Source organism: Etheostoma spectabile, chromosome 14, assembly GCF_008692095.1.
Source record: "Etheostoma spectabile isolate EspeVRDwgs_2016 chromosome 14, UIUC_Espe_1.0, whole genome shotgun sequence".
Lineage (NCBI taxonomy): Eukaryota > Metazoa > Chordata > Actinopteri > Perciformes > Percidae > Etheostoma > Etheostoma spectabile.
In genome coordinates, this window is record NC_045746.1 from 1,919,992 (window position 1) to 1,935,401 (window position 15,410).

At 40.3% G+C, this 15,410-nt stretch overlaps 1 protein-coding gene across 5 annotated transcripts in view; it reads left to right on the plus strand.

The window, feature by feature from the left end:
• The window catches only part of grinaa (glutamate receptor, ionotropic, N-methyl D-aspartate-associated protein 1a (glutamate binding)), an 18,190-nt gene extending 2,854 nt beyond the window's left edge, over positions 1-15,336 (plus strand). For 2 of the 5 annotated variants that reach the window (XM_032535416.1, XM_032535418.1), the window contains exons 2-7: positions 4,187-4,571; positions 5,306-5,421; positions 5,522-5,722; positions 6,772-6,900; positions 12,386-12,529; positions 13,593-15,336. In XM_032535416.1, the coding sequence (XP_032391307.1) occupies positions 4,223-4,571; positions 5,306-5,421; positions 5,522-5,722; positions 6,772-6,900; positions 12,386-12,529; positions 13,593-13,742 (1,089 nt within the window). In that variant the 5' untranslated portion in view covers positions 4,187-4,222 and the 3' untranslated portion in view covers positions 13,743-15,336. Of the gene's footprint in view, positions 1-3,578; positions 3,683-4,186; positions 4,572-5,305; positions 5,422-5,521; positions 5,723-6,771; positions 6,901-12,385; positions 12,530-13,592 lie in introns of those variants that run through there. The other 3 variants (XM_032535419.1, XM_032535417.1, XM_032535420.1) reach the window with 3 other exon arrangements.
• The last annotated feature ends 74 nt before the right edge of the window (positions 15,337-15,410 follow it).

Here is a 15,410-nt window from a genome sequence, read left to right on the forward strand (position 1 = left end):
CCCCCCCCCCCCCCCCCTCCCTAATCTAATTCCCCTGCCGATAGCTATCAGCTGAAGCCAGGGATAGTGGGACTGTCCATCTAGCGTCGGGTTGTCTTTTCTAAGAGGATTTAAAATCTCCCAAATAATGCTTGTGAAGCTGTACAAGCAGTGCCTTGAACTGACTAACCATTCTTAAAGAAAAAAAACTGTGACTGCACAATATAACTTTCACCACAGACATGGAAGTGAAACTATTGTGGTTCTTGAATTTGTCTTGTGCACTTGTGAGATGAGAGGCTGGCAGAGAGAGGGCACTAACTTTTAATGTCCTTTTCTGAAGAGGCTTAACCTTTTTTAATTCTAAAACAGTGGTAGTTTTCTTTGTGCAAGACCAAGGTTTTACATTTTCTTTACTGAATGTACATTTAAGCAATTACAGCTATGTATCAATGTCTTAAGTAGAACGTGTGAGTGGAGCAAGAAGCGGTGAGAATTTCCACACGTGCTCACACGCTCTGGTCTTAAGACTCATACATTTGTTGTCAAAATATCAGAGAAGAAGAATGTCTCTGTTGACCAAGCCGTTGTAACATGCATATTTCCGACATTTCATAACTATGGAGGTAATCCATCCTACATAGATAAAAAGCTACAAACAGGCCAGAACAGATTCAGTTCTAAAAAACAATGAAGTCTCTTTTGTTAAACATGATTTACAAGGTCATCAAATGAATATAAATAAAGACTGCGGGATAATTCAATTATTGCTTATTCAGTTTCAGGAAAATCATACTTTTGATTGTATTATCTCGTCATGTTATCGTTCCACAAATGTCCAAATTAGTCATTCACAACAAGCTGTAATTATAGATAAAAAAAGTTCAGGGTTCCCCCCCAGGAAAGTTGTTAAACCCGGCCGGTGACAAGTGTTTTTTTTTAACTTAGAGCAGTTTATTGCTTCTTCCAACCGTATGATTATTTTACATGTGATTTCCGTCTTATTGCCCTGCCCTAACATGGATGGCAAATTCATTCAAGACCTGAGATACAAACTTAAATGCTTTCCATGGACATTGAACAGGGAGGGTATCACATGCTTTGACTGCGTGTTTCCCGTAATTAGTTAAGGACTCTTAGGTTATTCAGTTACAGCTTTGGGTTCACTCAGATTGTGAGACGCAAGCAAACAAAACCTTTTGTAGTGTTTCAGAATTATTGAGTATTCATCTATTCAGATTAAGAGAGTGATCGTTTAAGAGAAGCCAATATTGACTACAGTGCAAACTTTTCACTGACAGATTTTTTAAGTAATTCAATAAAACCTGCTGTACTCAGTGTACTATATGCCCCATTACATAACCATTGTTGTCCTGAAAGCCAGGAGGGATTTTGCTCCTCAGATAATGATTGTAATCTGTTATGATCTAAATGGAGACTATTTAGATCATGAAGCTCAGACAGCACTCGCCATGTTGTCTGCTCTCTCCTACTGCACTGTCCTAATGATGGACAGACAGGGATCATGTGGACACACACTGGAGTCCGGATGCATTAGTTAAGGCAAAATAGAGCAGTGTTGCATAATGCTTACGGTGTGGTCTGGCAAGAGGGAGGAGAAGGATAGAGGCAGTGTTAGAAACAGTAAGCATGATTTTTAGCTTTCTAATCTGCCACTGAATGGATATTTTTGTACTTTAGTTTATATATTTAGACATTTGGTGATGGTTTGTGTGTGAAAGAAATGGCATAAAGACTGAGATTATGTTGCTTGTGTTTGTATATTTATGCATTACACAGCTGTTCTGTAAACATGCAGTAGCTGAACTTTAAACAGCACAGGCCTGTGTACCACTGTAAAGTCTGTATTGCAGACACAAGCTTTTCTTTTAAAGTCAACAATCAGGAGAATGGCTTTTTGACTCCTATCCCCCAGCAGAAGTTTTGTTGCAGGCCTTTTATATAAAACCTGCACACCACATTTGAAAGCACTAATCAACCTTGTAAATCTGACCTCACTTGCCGAGAGATATGTTTTCTAGTGTGCACCTTTTGTGTCATGCATGTAGGCTCACCATTAGCATTCTAGATTGCAATGTAAATGGTGCAGAAACCTGTTGACCTGGGTTGTGCAGGGGCCAGGTGGGGGGAGGGACACTGCAGTAAACAGCCAATATGTCAGGCCTCTTCCTGAAGCAAAGCAGATAAATAATACATTTGGTTACCAAGGCACCTGCATCAATGGTAACATTGTCTGGCTATTCAAGTGTGAACAGTGTTTGCCGTCTCCTCAATTTCCCTTGTACCATTCATCCCTGCTTCTTTTTTTCTTTTGGTAGAATCCATAAAGCTGGTGTGTGGGATTGGCAGTTTTATGTAGGTATGAATGTAGCGTGTGGATACTGGTGTGCTTTTCCACTGAGATCAAGTTCATTCACAGCAGTAAAAAGGATTCAGTAAATTTCTGGTTGAACCTTGTTATTGGGGCAAATTTTAGAATTACATAATCATTTTAAAATGACTTCCTCCATGAAACTTTGGAGGAGTTAAATAAAAAAAAAAACAGTTCAGAGGTTGGTTGAATAATTTCTGCTACCACATTCCAAAAACATCATCACCACCCCAACCTAGCAGGGTAACATAGACATTAGAGCATATATATATATATATATATATATATATATATATATATATATATACACATACACACACACACACACACACACACACACACACAGTATTTGTGTCCTACATATATGTAAGTGTCCTAAATGACATTAATTCACGTCAAATTCTTAACTGTAATTATATACACCCAATATGAACATTAGATAGTGTGTTAATCCACATATAACTACATTACTATGCACCCATTAAATAAAACCGTCAATGCTAAGTAGCACTTATTATTATTAATATTATTATTATTATTATTATTAATGGTTTTTTTATTATTATTATGGAGTGCATTGTGCTGTCAGCTCTTTTTAGGAACTACGGTTGCTTACGGTGTCAGACTGGACTTCCCGTTACATCAACTGCCAAAGATGTTTATTTGCAGATGTGCCTGGATAGTCAGCCATGACAGTAAAGTACCCCTCCCCTAACTTCCTCTCAGAGCAGTGTGACGCAAGTGTCTCATCTGGTGTTTCTAGCGACTCTCTGACCTGTGGCCTATTTATTAGATTAGATCACAGCTGCCCACTGCTTTTCAGTGAACTCAAGAATAACTCATCATTTATTTCTTCTGACTGTAAACCCAGGATGTGTCAAGACACGTATCTCCTCTTTTATTATCAACACTTAACAATAAAATACCACGTTACTGATAAATCAACACATTAAAATCTCAGAATTCAGCAATGATATCAAATATTTTCAAGAGTGTGTACTAACCACAGTGATCTAACTAAAACTCAAAAAAACTAACTAACTAAAACTCACTTAAATCACAACTTCTCCCCCCTCTTACAGTTCTCTTTGTATTTTTCTCTTCAATGCTCTGGTGGCAGATCTCCCTGATCCATGTCAAGGTCTTTATTACATCCAGGTGCTCTGTAACCCCCGGTCTCTTCCTGGACTGCAGGTGTTGCAGCAGTCTTTTTCGTAGAAAGGGCCTATTGGTGGCTGCTCTCTATTTTATTTTTCTATTTCCAGCCATTTTTCTCCTGATCCCCCACAGCCTAGCCCTCTCAAAGACCCTGTAAGCATGGACGTTTCAGCACTGTCTGTTATATGTCCAGGTTCTTATCAGTAAGACCATGTAATGACCAATCACATTTGATTTTTAGAAAGGTGATGTAGCATATTTTAGCAGGAAAAAAAATCCAAAAAACGAAGTAGGTAAAACAGACAAAGCAGCATAAAATGATAATAAATCTGGATTTTATTTTGTGAAAACAAAAAGGCAAAGTGTTGCAGCTCTCCACAATGCCTCGGTCCTCTCTTCCTGCAGCATTGTTTATTTGCCAGTCACCTTTTTCAGTCAGGGATATGCCGTGATTGTCTTAGCCAGTTTGGCCTATAGTGTACACTCATTTAATTTTCTCTGCTTACTTCTGGGACTTTTAAGATGAAAGAGAGATGTTAAAATTGTGTGAGTATTTTTTCTGCAAACATCAATCTTCTTACCTCTTTAATGCATGTTTGTGCTGGATACAGATGGTTTTTAGGTGAATTAATCCTGATTCTACGTCTCTTCTCATAGATTGTTCTAGCAGCAGAGTGAGCCTTCCTCCACACAATGTCCCAGGAAAAGAGTGGATACCCTATTATGGGGGAGAACAACCCACTTCATAACAACGTTTATGGACCCCCTCAGCCAGGTTTTGGCATGCCACCTCCCAACTACAGCCAAGCCCCAGGAGGACCGTACCCACCAGCAGCTGGCTATGGACAGCCGGGCTTCCCCCAGACAGGGCCAGGTTTTGCCCCTGGTCCCTACCCTCAGATGCCCTACCCACAGGGACCTTACCCACAGGGACCTCACCCACAGGGACCCTACACACAGGGGCCCTACACACAGGGGCCCTACCCACAGGGTCCTTATCAGCAAGGGGTTGCACAGCCAGGCTTTCCCGGTGACCCCACGGGTGAGTGGTTAAACCAAAGATGTGAGGCATTTATGAATAGACTTTACCTTATTCTTTGTCATTATATACCTGAATGTATCACAGAGGCTATAAGTCATGACAGAGCCAAATAGTAGGCCTGCAACTCAACGAATGTGAGTCATGACTTTTGCCTCTGCTTATTCTCCATCCACAAAAATGTGCTCAGCTAAAGTCAAAGTTCATTATTACTTTTTCCAAACTTTTCCTCTTTGCCCCATTACACCCCCATACACTGCAATATTTTGTTTTTGTACTATGGCAACCGCATTTTCCAAACCTTATATTTAATGCCACTTTTCATTCATTCAATACCTTTTGCTCATTGTCTGTCGTTTGCTTGTTGTTTGTGTGTTTACTTGTTTGTTTTTTTGCTTTTTACTGTAAGAAACTGCTGCTGCTTTAATAAGGGAATTTCCCCACGGTGGGATGAATAAAGTATTATCTAATCTAATCTAATTAAGGTGTCTCACTTTTCCATGTAAATGGATTTACACACTAAACACGCCTGTGAATTCTAGAAGAACTCTGTACATTATCCAGGTCAACAGGAAAACACATGGCTGGCTCCAGTTTAGATCAGACTCAACACAGATGAGCGGAAAATCAATAGGAAGATCAATCAATCGCACACAGGCATGTCCATTTGTTTAGCCTAGTTGTGCTACTTTAAAAAAAAAAAAAAAAACTGGCAAACTGTTATTATTGTTCTCCAGAAACTGTCGGCAGTGTTGGTTACCATGGTGATGGGCCTCCATCTTACTACGACAATGAGGAGTTCACCAGCTCTGGCCTTGAGGACAAGAGCATCCGACAAGCCTTCATCAGAAAAGTAGGTCCTTTACCATTTCAAAAAGATGAAATGTGTCTGATAAAGAAGTTAATATGGCATTGAATACAACTTCACCTGCTTCATTTCTCTTTCCCACCAGGTCTTCATGGTTCTCACAGTGCAGCTGACGATCACTTTTTCCTTCGTTGCGGTCTTCACCTTTGTCGATGAGGCCAAGTTCTTTGTGCGACGTAATCCATGGACATACTATGTGTCCTATGCAGTCTTCTTTGTGTCTCTAATTGTCCTCAGCTGTTGTGGAGACTTCCGCCGTAAGCACCCCTGGAACTTGGTTGCACTGGTAAGAACTTGCCCTAATATCAAATCATTAAAAAAGTATGGATTAGCCAATGTAAAGTTGAGTTAAAATGATACATAAACCAATTCACGCAGTGTGTACCATTTTAATGAACAATGATTACAATTTTTTGACAGAAAATATGCAAAGCAATCTGAAAGTGAAAGCTCTAGGTGCTCCTGGGAATCGTACATGATCTAACGTTAGATAAGGGTGAAGCAGAGGCTGCCCCTAAACACTGTTTTCCCACCTTTCAAATTATGAAATAGAAACATACTTTACATCACTTTACACATGTTCATGCTGAACTGGGCTTCCTCTTTCAGTTCCTCCTGCAATTTCTACAATCGTTTGTTTTGTTTTCCACTGAAGCATTGTACCCCAATGTCTACTGTAGAACTGCCACGGTTAATAATAATCGTTTTGAACGAGATGTTGCTGTTCTTAAAGCTAGATCTGGTTTATGAAAGACACTAGCAAAGCAACACAGTACAGAAAATTAGCCCAGCAGAAACGTCCGATAGGTAAGACCTTCGTCTTTAACTATATATCTTAAAATTTAGTGCGCCCAGATAGCTCAGTTGGTAGAGCGGGCGCACATATATAGAGGTTTAGTCCTCGATGCAGTGGTGCCAGGTTCGACTACGACCTTGGCCCTTTGCTGCATGTCTTCCCCCCCCCCTCTCTCCCCTTTCACCTCTTCAGCTGTCCTATTAAATAAAGGCCTAAAATGCCCAAAAAACTATCTTAAAAAAATAATAATATTATATATATATTAAAATATTATACTTACGACTTAAAATGACAACAGAAATTAACAAGTTTTCTGATTTCACATATCTCCGCAATTAAAATCAATGGGCAATTTTCTACCTGGAAGGGATTTTTGTGTTAATCAATGTGATTTGTTCTATAGATTTGTCATGATTGAATTTATTATTATTTTTACAGACAAATGACCCATATTTCCATCATCTCACCTGGATATCTAAACCATGTGAAGTGTGTCGTAAGTGATGTTAATTTGATCGTGTGTTTTCTGTGTCTTGCAGTCCATCCTGACCCTGAGCCTCTCCTACATGGTGGGCATGATCGCCAGCTTCTATGACACAGAGACGGTCATCATGGCCGTGGGCATCACTGCAGTAGTCTGCTTCACTGTCGTGCTCTTCTCACTGCAGGTCAGAAGACACCAAAAAAACTGCTTGAATAAATGTATTGAAATACATTACATTGGGGCGGCTGTGGCTCGTGGTAAGGCAAGGCAAGGCAAGGCAGCTTTATTTGTATAGCACATTTCAGCACAAGGCAATTCAAAGTGCTTTACACAAAATCAGTTAAACAATAAAACACAAGTAAAAACAGTTAAAATCACAAGCATTAAAAACCGGTAAAAACACTGAATAGACAGTTAAAAACAGAAACATAAAACCAAGAATAAATTTACAGCAGCATAAGAAATTTAAAGAAATGATTAGTCATTTAAAGAAAGGCAGCATCAATAGAAAGGTCTTCAGCCTTGATTTAAAAGAACTGGAGTAGCAGCGATCTGCAGGTTTCTGGGAGTTTATTCAGATATGAGGAGCATAGAAACTGAAAGCTGCTTCACCCTGTTTAGTTCTGACTCTGGGGACAGAAAGCAGACCTGTCCCAGATGACCTAGAGGTCTGGGGGGTTCATAGTGTAGTAGCAGATCAGCAATATATTTGGACCTAAACCGTTAAGTGATTTATAAACTAGCAAGAGTACTTTGAAATCAATTCTTTGAGACACGAAGCCAGTGTAAGACTTCAACTGGAGTGTGTGATCCAGTCTCTTGGTCTTAGTGAGGACTCGAGCAGCAGCGTTCTGAATCAGCTGCAGCTGCTGATTGATTTTTTAGGGAGACCTGTAAAGACCCCGTTACAGTAGTCAAGTCTACTGAAGATAAAGGCATGGACAAGTTTTTCCAAATCCTGTTGACCATAAGTCCTTTACCCTTGATATATTCTTAAGGTGATATAGGCTGACTTTGTAATTGTCTTAATGTGGCTGTTAAAGTTCAGTCTGAGTCCATGACTACACCAAGATTTCTGGCTTTGTCTGTTGTTTTTAACATTGTTGTTTGAAGCTGAGCGCAGACTTTTAATCGTTCCTCTCTTGCTCCAAAAACAACCACCTCAGTTTTCCTTCTTTTATTTCAGAAAGTTCTGGCACATCCAGCCGTTAATTTGTTCGATGCACTTAGTCAGTTTTTGTATTGGACTATATCCCCTGGCGATAAGGTTATGTAAATTTGTGTGTCGTCCGCATACTATGGTAACTTATTTTTTTTTCTCCATAATCTGAGCCAGTGGAAGCAGTAGATGTTAAACAGAAGAGGCCCAGAATGGAGCCTTGCGGAACTCCGCACGTCATATTTGTACGCTCAGATGCATAATTCCTATCACACAAGTAATCCCTATTCTTAGGTAGGATTCAACCAGTTTAGTACTAGCCAAAAGGCCAACGCGTTTTCCAATCGGCTAGTAGTAGTCATGGTCGACCGTGTCAATGCAGCACTGAGATCAAGTAATACTAAGATTGAATTTTGCCATATCTGTGTTAAGGTGGATGTCATTAAAGACTTTGACAGACCGTTTCAGTGCTGTGGTGTGGTCGGAACCCGACTGAAAGGTATCAAACTGTTGCTTAGTGACAAGAAATGGTTGAGTTGTTGAAAGACTACTTTTTCAATGATTTTACTTAAAAACGGAAGGTTGATATTGGCCTATAGTTGCTCATTAGTGACTTGTCTAGGTTGTTCTTTTTAAGAGTGGCTTGATTACTGCAGTTTTCGGGCCTGTGGAAAGATACCTGAAAGAAGAGATGTGTTCACAATCTGTAGAAGATCAGAAGTCAAACAATTGGAAACATTTTTGAAAAGTCCCGTTGGAGAACATCAAGGCACAGGTCGAGGTTTTCAGATGTTGAATAATGTCCTCCAGGTTTGTATGGTTGATCGTGTGAAATTCTGTCATATTGGAACTATTTTGCTTGAACACTGTGACAACACTATCCTGGACTTGATATGAGGACTGACTGTTTGTCTAATCTTTTGAATTTTGTCTTTGAAGAAGGAGGCAAAGTCATTGCAGGCCTTGGTAGATAAAAGTTCAGATGCTACTGGTACTGGAGGTTTGTTAACCTATCAACAGTAGCAAACAAAGCACGGGAATTATTATTGTTTCTAGAGAGAATATCAGAGAAAAAGGACCTTCTTGCATTCCTCAGTTCCAAATTAAATGCGAAGTCTCTCTTTATGAGGTAAATGGACCAGGAGATTTGTTTTTCGCCACCTTCGTTCAGCTTTCCTACATCTCTTTTTTTCTGTTCTCACCAGTAGGACATTTCTCCATGGAGATCTTTTCTTACCAGATACAACTTTGACTTGTGGGAGCAATGGCATCAATAACATTTGTAATTTTACAGTTATTATCTACAAGCTCACTGACTGATAGCCCAGAGAGGGCTGGTGTGGGGAGAAAAGCTGAATAAATGTGTCACGTTGTTTTCAGTGATATACCGTTTTCTGATATCTTTGTTTGGACACTTTTGGGCACAGAGATAGTGCCGTTAAAGAAAACACAGGATGATCTGAGAGAGCACGTCAGTCACCACAACCTTGGAAATGTTCAGACCTTTGGAGACAATCAAGTCCGAGTGTGCCCTTATTGTGGGTGGGCTCCGTCACATGCTGAGTCAGTCCGTTCTCAAAAACACAACACAGCTCTTTGTCCCCCTGTCCTGGGGCTGTCAACATGAATGTAAAATCACCCGCAATGATACACAATCAAGTTATGCAGATAAAGACAGCAGTTCAGTGAGTCATCAATGAAGGTTCACTATTTAGGTGGCCTGTAGATATTTAGAAACATCGCTTAGGGGAAGATCTTAATTGAAGAGCAACATATTCAAAAGAAACAAATTCCATAACATATTTGCGTACAGTGGAATGAGTCATACAAAATGGCGACTCCACCTCCTTTCTATTCACTCTATCTCACTCATAAAACTGAAGTTAGGGGGAGCTGACTCGATGAGAACAGCAGCGCTGTTATTATGGTCTAACCAGGTTTCAGTTAAAACATAAAATCTAGATTGTGCTTAGTATAAAAATCTGATTAAAAATGATTTTCCTGCCAAGACCTGACGTTTAGTAAGGCTAGTGTTGTGTTTTCATTTTTGGGACAGGCTGTACTGACAAGGAATGGATGCTAAATTTGCTAAGTTTGCAGTTAATTGCTTATTCACCATTCTTTTCCTATTACCTATCACAACAGAAATTGAGGAGAATTGAATCCACAGGGCCCGGGCTTGTCTTGAAAAGAGTCATTAGTACACTAGTCCTGCAGCCAAGGCCCGGCACATATCAGATAGTGCTTGCCAGATTTTGCACACAAGCGTCCTTATCAGTCTGGGGGAAGGAGTTTTCTGACATCCTGTAGTTGGTGCTTGCGTTTTACTTTTGCCCGGGTTGAGCATGGGGTAGAAGGGGTGCATAATTGATGGGGGAATAAGGGAAAGGGTTGTGGAGACATCAGTAGAGACAGCGATGAATCCTCAGAAGGTTCGGGGTTGGGAAGGTTTGAGGGGTGCTGGACGGGTGAAGAGGGGAGTGGAGGTTTCGTGTCTCTGCTCTCTGGTCTCCCATGGTCAAATCTTGCACAGGCGGGCTGTGCTGGATCACTGCCGCACTTTTGTTGTGTCTTCCTTTTGTTTTGTGACCTGGCAGAGGGAGCAGATGTTAGCGCAGAAAGTAAACAGATTAGAGGTGAACAGCTTTACTCCTGGCTTGTTAAGGAAAGTCTATCTGTGCTTTAAAAGATGTCTGCGCTCCCAGAAATGTTTAAATTGTCAATGAACTTCAGAGAGTGGACGGTACATTCAGTTGAAAGCCATTTTTTAGTCCCAACAGTCGGCTGAATCTCTCATCTCCTCTCTGACTGACGGTATGGACCACTGATAAACCATTGCGCTAGGGGGGTGACTGTGTCAAGCAGTTCCTAAAGTCCAGTTTCCATATCAACTGTTGCTTTACAACATCATTTGACCCTATATGCAGAATAATGTTCTTCACAGTTGGGTGTGCTGCCACGATATCTGGGATTTTTTGGGTCAAGTCAGACACCATGTCTTTGGGAAAACATAGTATTTTGGTGTTTTTACTGTTTTTTAAATCTTTTACAGCAGAGTCACCCACAATCAGGGTTTGAGGCCCAGTTGTTAGCTTTTTACTTTTTGAATTGCTCTCAGTCCTTACCCTGCTGTGTGGTGATGAGACGCAGTCCCGGTCATCAGATGACTGTCCAGCGTCTTGCAGCAGAGGAGCAAATCTGTTATCCAGTTGCACACCAGGTTGTTGGGGGGGCATTTTGTTGCTTATTTTCCCTTTTGCAGCTGTCCACGGCTGTGTCCTACTAGGTACAGGTTTGAAGAGCGCTCTGCCCAGATGATATGCGGCCACCCGTCATATCACAAACCTCAGGGCGCTGTGCCCGGCCCGTTAGTCGTCCTCCCATTTCCAGGAAAATGATTTACTCTTAGCTTCGCACCAGACGAGTTCCAGGGAGGACCGCCACTTGTTGATTTATTACCAGTTCCACCCTCCTGTTTCTTTGTAGTCTTGTTGGTGCTAATTACCGTGTGTTAGCATACTTCTGTCCATTGTTATGGGTCCATGGTAAAGTGGTGTCATTTCCACAAGATCCGTTAACTTCCACGTCACTTCTAGAAGGTGAACCTTGGTTTCCAGAAGTGCAATCTTCTGAAGGAGTTTGTGTAGTCTTCTACGAGAAAGGACATCTTGCTGCTAATTAGCTTTAGCTCACATCTGTAGACAGGCTTGAGCTATTGGTAGGACACGCTCACGCAGAAAAATTTTAAAATATGGCAATAGCCTACTATTCTACAAAAAATGTATAGTCCAGTGTTTTTGAGTGTCAAGAGCCGCTGCTCATAGTTTCTCAGAGGAAAGCACGATTATCAGCAAAAATATCAGCAAAAATATGCAAGCAAAGCAGAGCAAGCAGAGCAAGCAGCAAAGCGTCTCACTGGTAGAGCGGTTGCCTTCCAATCGAGGGTTGGGGTTCGTCCCCGCCCCTGCAGTCATTGTCGAAGTGTCCTTGGCAAGACACTGAACCCCAAGTTGCCCCCGTGCTGCGCATCGAGTTGTGGTGAAGGTGTGGGAATGTTTATCTGATGAGCAGGTGGCACCTGCTCATCCCCGGCCACAGTGTATGAATGTGTGTGAATGGTGAATGTTTCCTGTAGATGTAAAAGCGCTTTGAGCAGTTGTTAAGACTGGAAAAGCGCTATATAAATACAGAACATTTACATTTACAAATGTCTACAGACAAACATAGTCACTCTGGTTCAAAAGCTAAAGTGAGAATTTCTTCAGATTAGTTTTTCACAGTTTAAAGTGTGCAACATTAAACTGAAAGCACAAATGATTGTTCCAGGCATTAGTTAAACCCTCAGGCATAACCAGGGAAACTGAGTTTTGATTCCAACTGTAAAATGCATTTAAATATATACATAAATGGTTTAAAAAAAAAAAAAAAAAGAAGAAGTGTTATTTGACAATCAGTCCCATACCTTAGCTTACATTTTTTCTAACATTTTTTCTTTCCTTCTTCACCACAGAGCAAGTATGACTTCACTTCCTGTCAGGGCGTGCTGTTTGTGTGCCTGATTGTGCTGTTGCTCTTCTCCATCCTCTGCATCTTCATCCGCCACAGGATCCTGCACATTGTCTATGCCTCACTGGGGGCCCTGCTCTTCACCTGCGTAAGTTTGGCACTCTCATTGTGCCTGTGGCTGTTGCATGTCTTCACTTTTGGGTGCATTCCAGATTTTGTGCAACCATAATGATCACTTGGATGTCTTACTTGAGCAAGTGCACTATATTTCATGGAAGGTATACTTTCCAGTTGGGTAATGGCGTTCAGTCGTCTGGATACAGTTGCTATCCAGACATTCATCACCATTATCTCACCATACAGATGGTTTTTCACCATTCATTGAACTTTATTCTACTCAAAAAGGGATAATTTCATCAGGTTTAAGTGTAAAGCACAAATCAGGTAGGAATGCTTAACAAGAGGAAAGTGGGATCCTAACTTTGTTATTAAAATTTTAATATATGACCATACATCAAGAGAGCCAAACTCAACCAAAACATCTGGTAAACCACTATAAACATTATTATAGAAGGTAAGGTCTTTTTGACCAATACAGGAGGTAGGCAACTTTAGATGAACAAATAAGGAAAATATGTCATAAAATGCATTTGATGAAGCCTAGCACGACAAATTGCTCTATTGGCTTTTAGTGCCGAAACAGTATGGTCATAATATATTGAGATGAGTGATGGTGTGTGACTGTATGATGGGAAATGTGGGCTTTCACTTCACACATGCTAGCTAGTGCGAGGCTGTTCATCCAGCAACAGTAAAGAGCGATTACACGATAAACAGTTAAAGCACCGTATTCATGTTAGAATAGTAATCAACCAATCTACGCTAGTGATGCACTTACTAGAAAATATAACGGGTTGGGTTTGGGTGGTTGATTTAATGCATATTTTCGCAGGATGGGCGTTGCAGATTGGCTCTCCTAATGGGTCGGGTGGGTGCCCTGACCTGCGTATAACTACTACACGTCTTTGATTGACCAATTGACATGTATTTGTGTTCTCACACAAGTGGAGTCCAGTTCAACTTTTTGAAGGACAACTCTGCTTTTCTTTGTCTAAATAATTTGCTAATGCATTTGCTAGTCATTCATCTTAGATCTTAATTGTAGACATCTCTTAAAATGACTAATGCCGAACCTTGTTTCTTGCCTGCAGTTTTTGGCTGTGGACACTCAGCTTCTCCTGGGCAACAAGAAGATGTCTCTGAGTCCAGAGGAGTACATTTTTGCTGCCCTCAGCCTCTACACTGACATCATCAACATTTTCCTCTACATCCTGACTATTGTGGGACGCTCCCGGGAATGAGGCTGCACCTTAGAGAGAACAGGAGTGTGATATATAGAAAGCCTCCATTAATTGTGAATTGTTGCTATTATGGTCTCTAACTCAAACGTTTTCTTCACTCAGGCAGTTGTGCTGTGGAGCAGATGCATTCTGTCATATAATCCAGCTGAGGGACACTATTTATTTTATTCAAATCTTGCCATTAATGACAGAAGTATACTCCCTCCTTTCTTTTTATTTTGATCATTTTGCTTGCTGTTACTGCTCTCTGCTTCTGCTAAGACACGGCTACATTACCTATCCCCCAACCACCAGTTCTGCTCTGCTCATTTAGTGTGAAAGCTGTTCTCCTGTGGATGCTTGGCTCGCAGCCTTGCCTTGCTGCAGAAATTAAAACAGAAAAATAGAGGGGAAGGTATCCATAGCGCCTAATGATGATGCAAACCAGCTTTGCCTGAGGAGAAGTTAGTGCTAGAAATACCCTCCAATACCCTTCAATCTGTCTGTTTTCCCAAACATATCTCTTCCTTTATGTCCGCTGGTGTAAAGTAACTCTGCATGGCAACAAAACTTAAGATGTGTTATGATTCTTTAGAACTACCAGAGGAATACCTTTTAGCTTGCTTGTCACAGCTGTAAATAGTTAATAGTTAATGTATTGCTGTATATGATTCCAGTAACCCCAATCCCTGATCAAAGGCATGCTGGAGTGATTGATATGGATGTTGCTATTTGGGAACAATTTGCTTGGATGTCAACACTTCACTTAAACAGTACAGTTACTAAACTCTTTTAATGGCAAAAGAAAAGAAATTATTTCTATGATTGCAAAGCTGAGATGTCCCTTTACCTTTTTTCTTGTTGTCATAACCTTTGTCACTAATTTCCTCTCATCTGGTCACTAACGTGAAGTGAAAATGTAGTGCTGTATTTATTTTTTCTGATTTCAACTAATGTGAAAGATTGAAGTATTGGAATTTCTGACCACTTCTATACCAAGCTAATATAAGTTTTCACTTCTGAATTTTTACATATGAAGAAACAGATGGACGACGGATTTATAACTCATCGATTGATTGAAGTTAATGTAGATAACGGATTACTTTGAGGATGCTTTGAGAAAGTGTTGAGGAAAACATACTTGCACTGTTTGTAAATTTACAAAGACTTTATTACTTAAGGTGATTGTGAAACCATCATATACTGGTTACACTCCTAAGGTAAAGGAATCAACATGCACTGGAAGCAAAAAAATACTCCCTGCACATAAACACACACAACTTGAATGGTATATTCACCATTCATATTTTTTTATTCTGTACCTTATGTTTTGCTTTTTAAACTGCTGCATGAGCCTTTCCTCTCATTTTCAGGCATTCCTGTTTTGGAGAGAACCAGTGTTGTTTAGCAGCCGTTAGACTTTTTTTTTTTAACTCTTGTGTTTATCTAACTAACGTGTACTGTACATTGAACTCCTTTAGTGGTTTGATGTGTATAGATAAAGAAATTGTGGGGCGTTGTAGGTCTGTTTGCCTTGTACAGTATATTTGCATTAAATCAAAATGGAACCTCTACACTGCTGTTTGTTTTTCATTTCAACTGGATACAATGTGAAGGTGTCAATCTTTGTTTATTCATTTACACAATCCCTTTGATAAAACTAAATGCCATAACTATACCTTGTAAGTT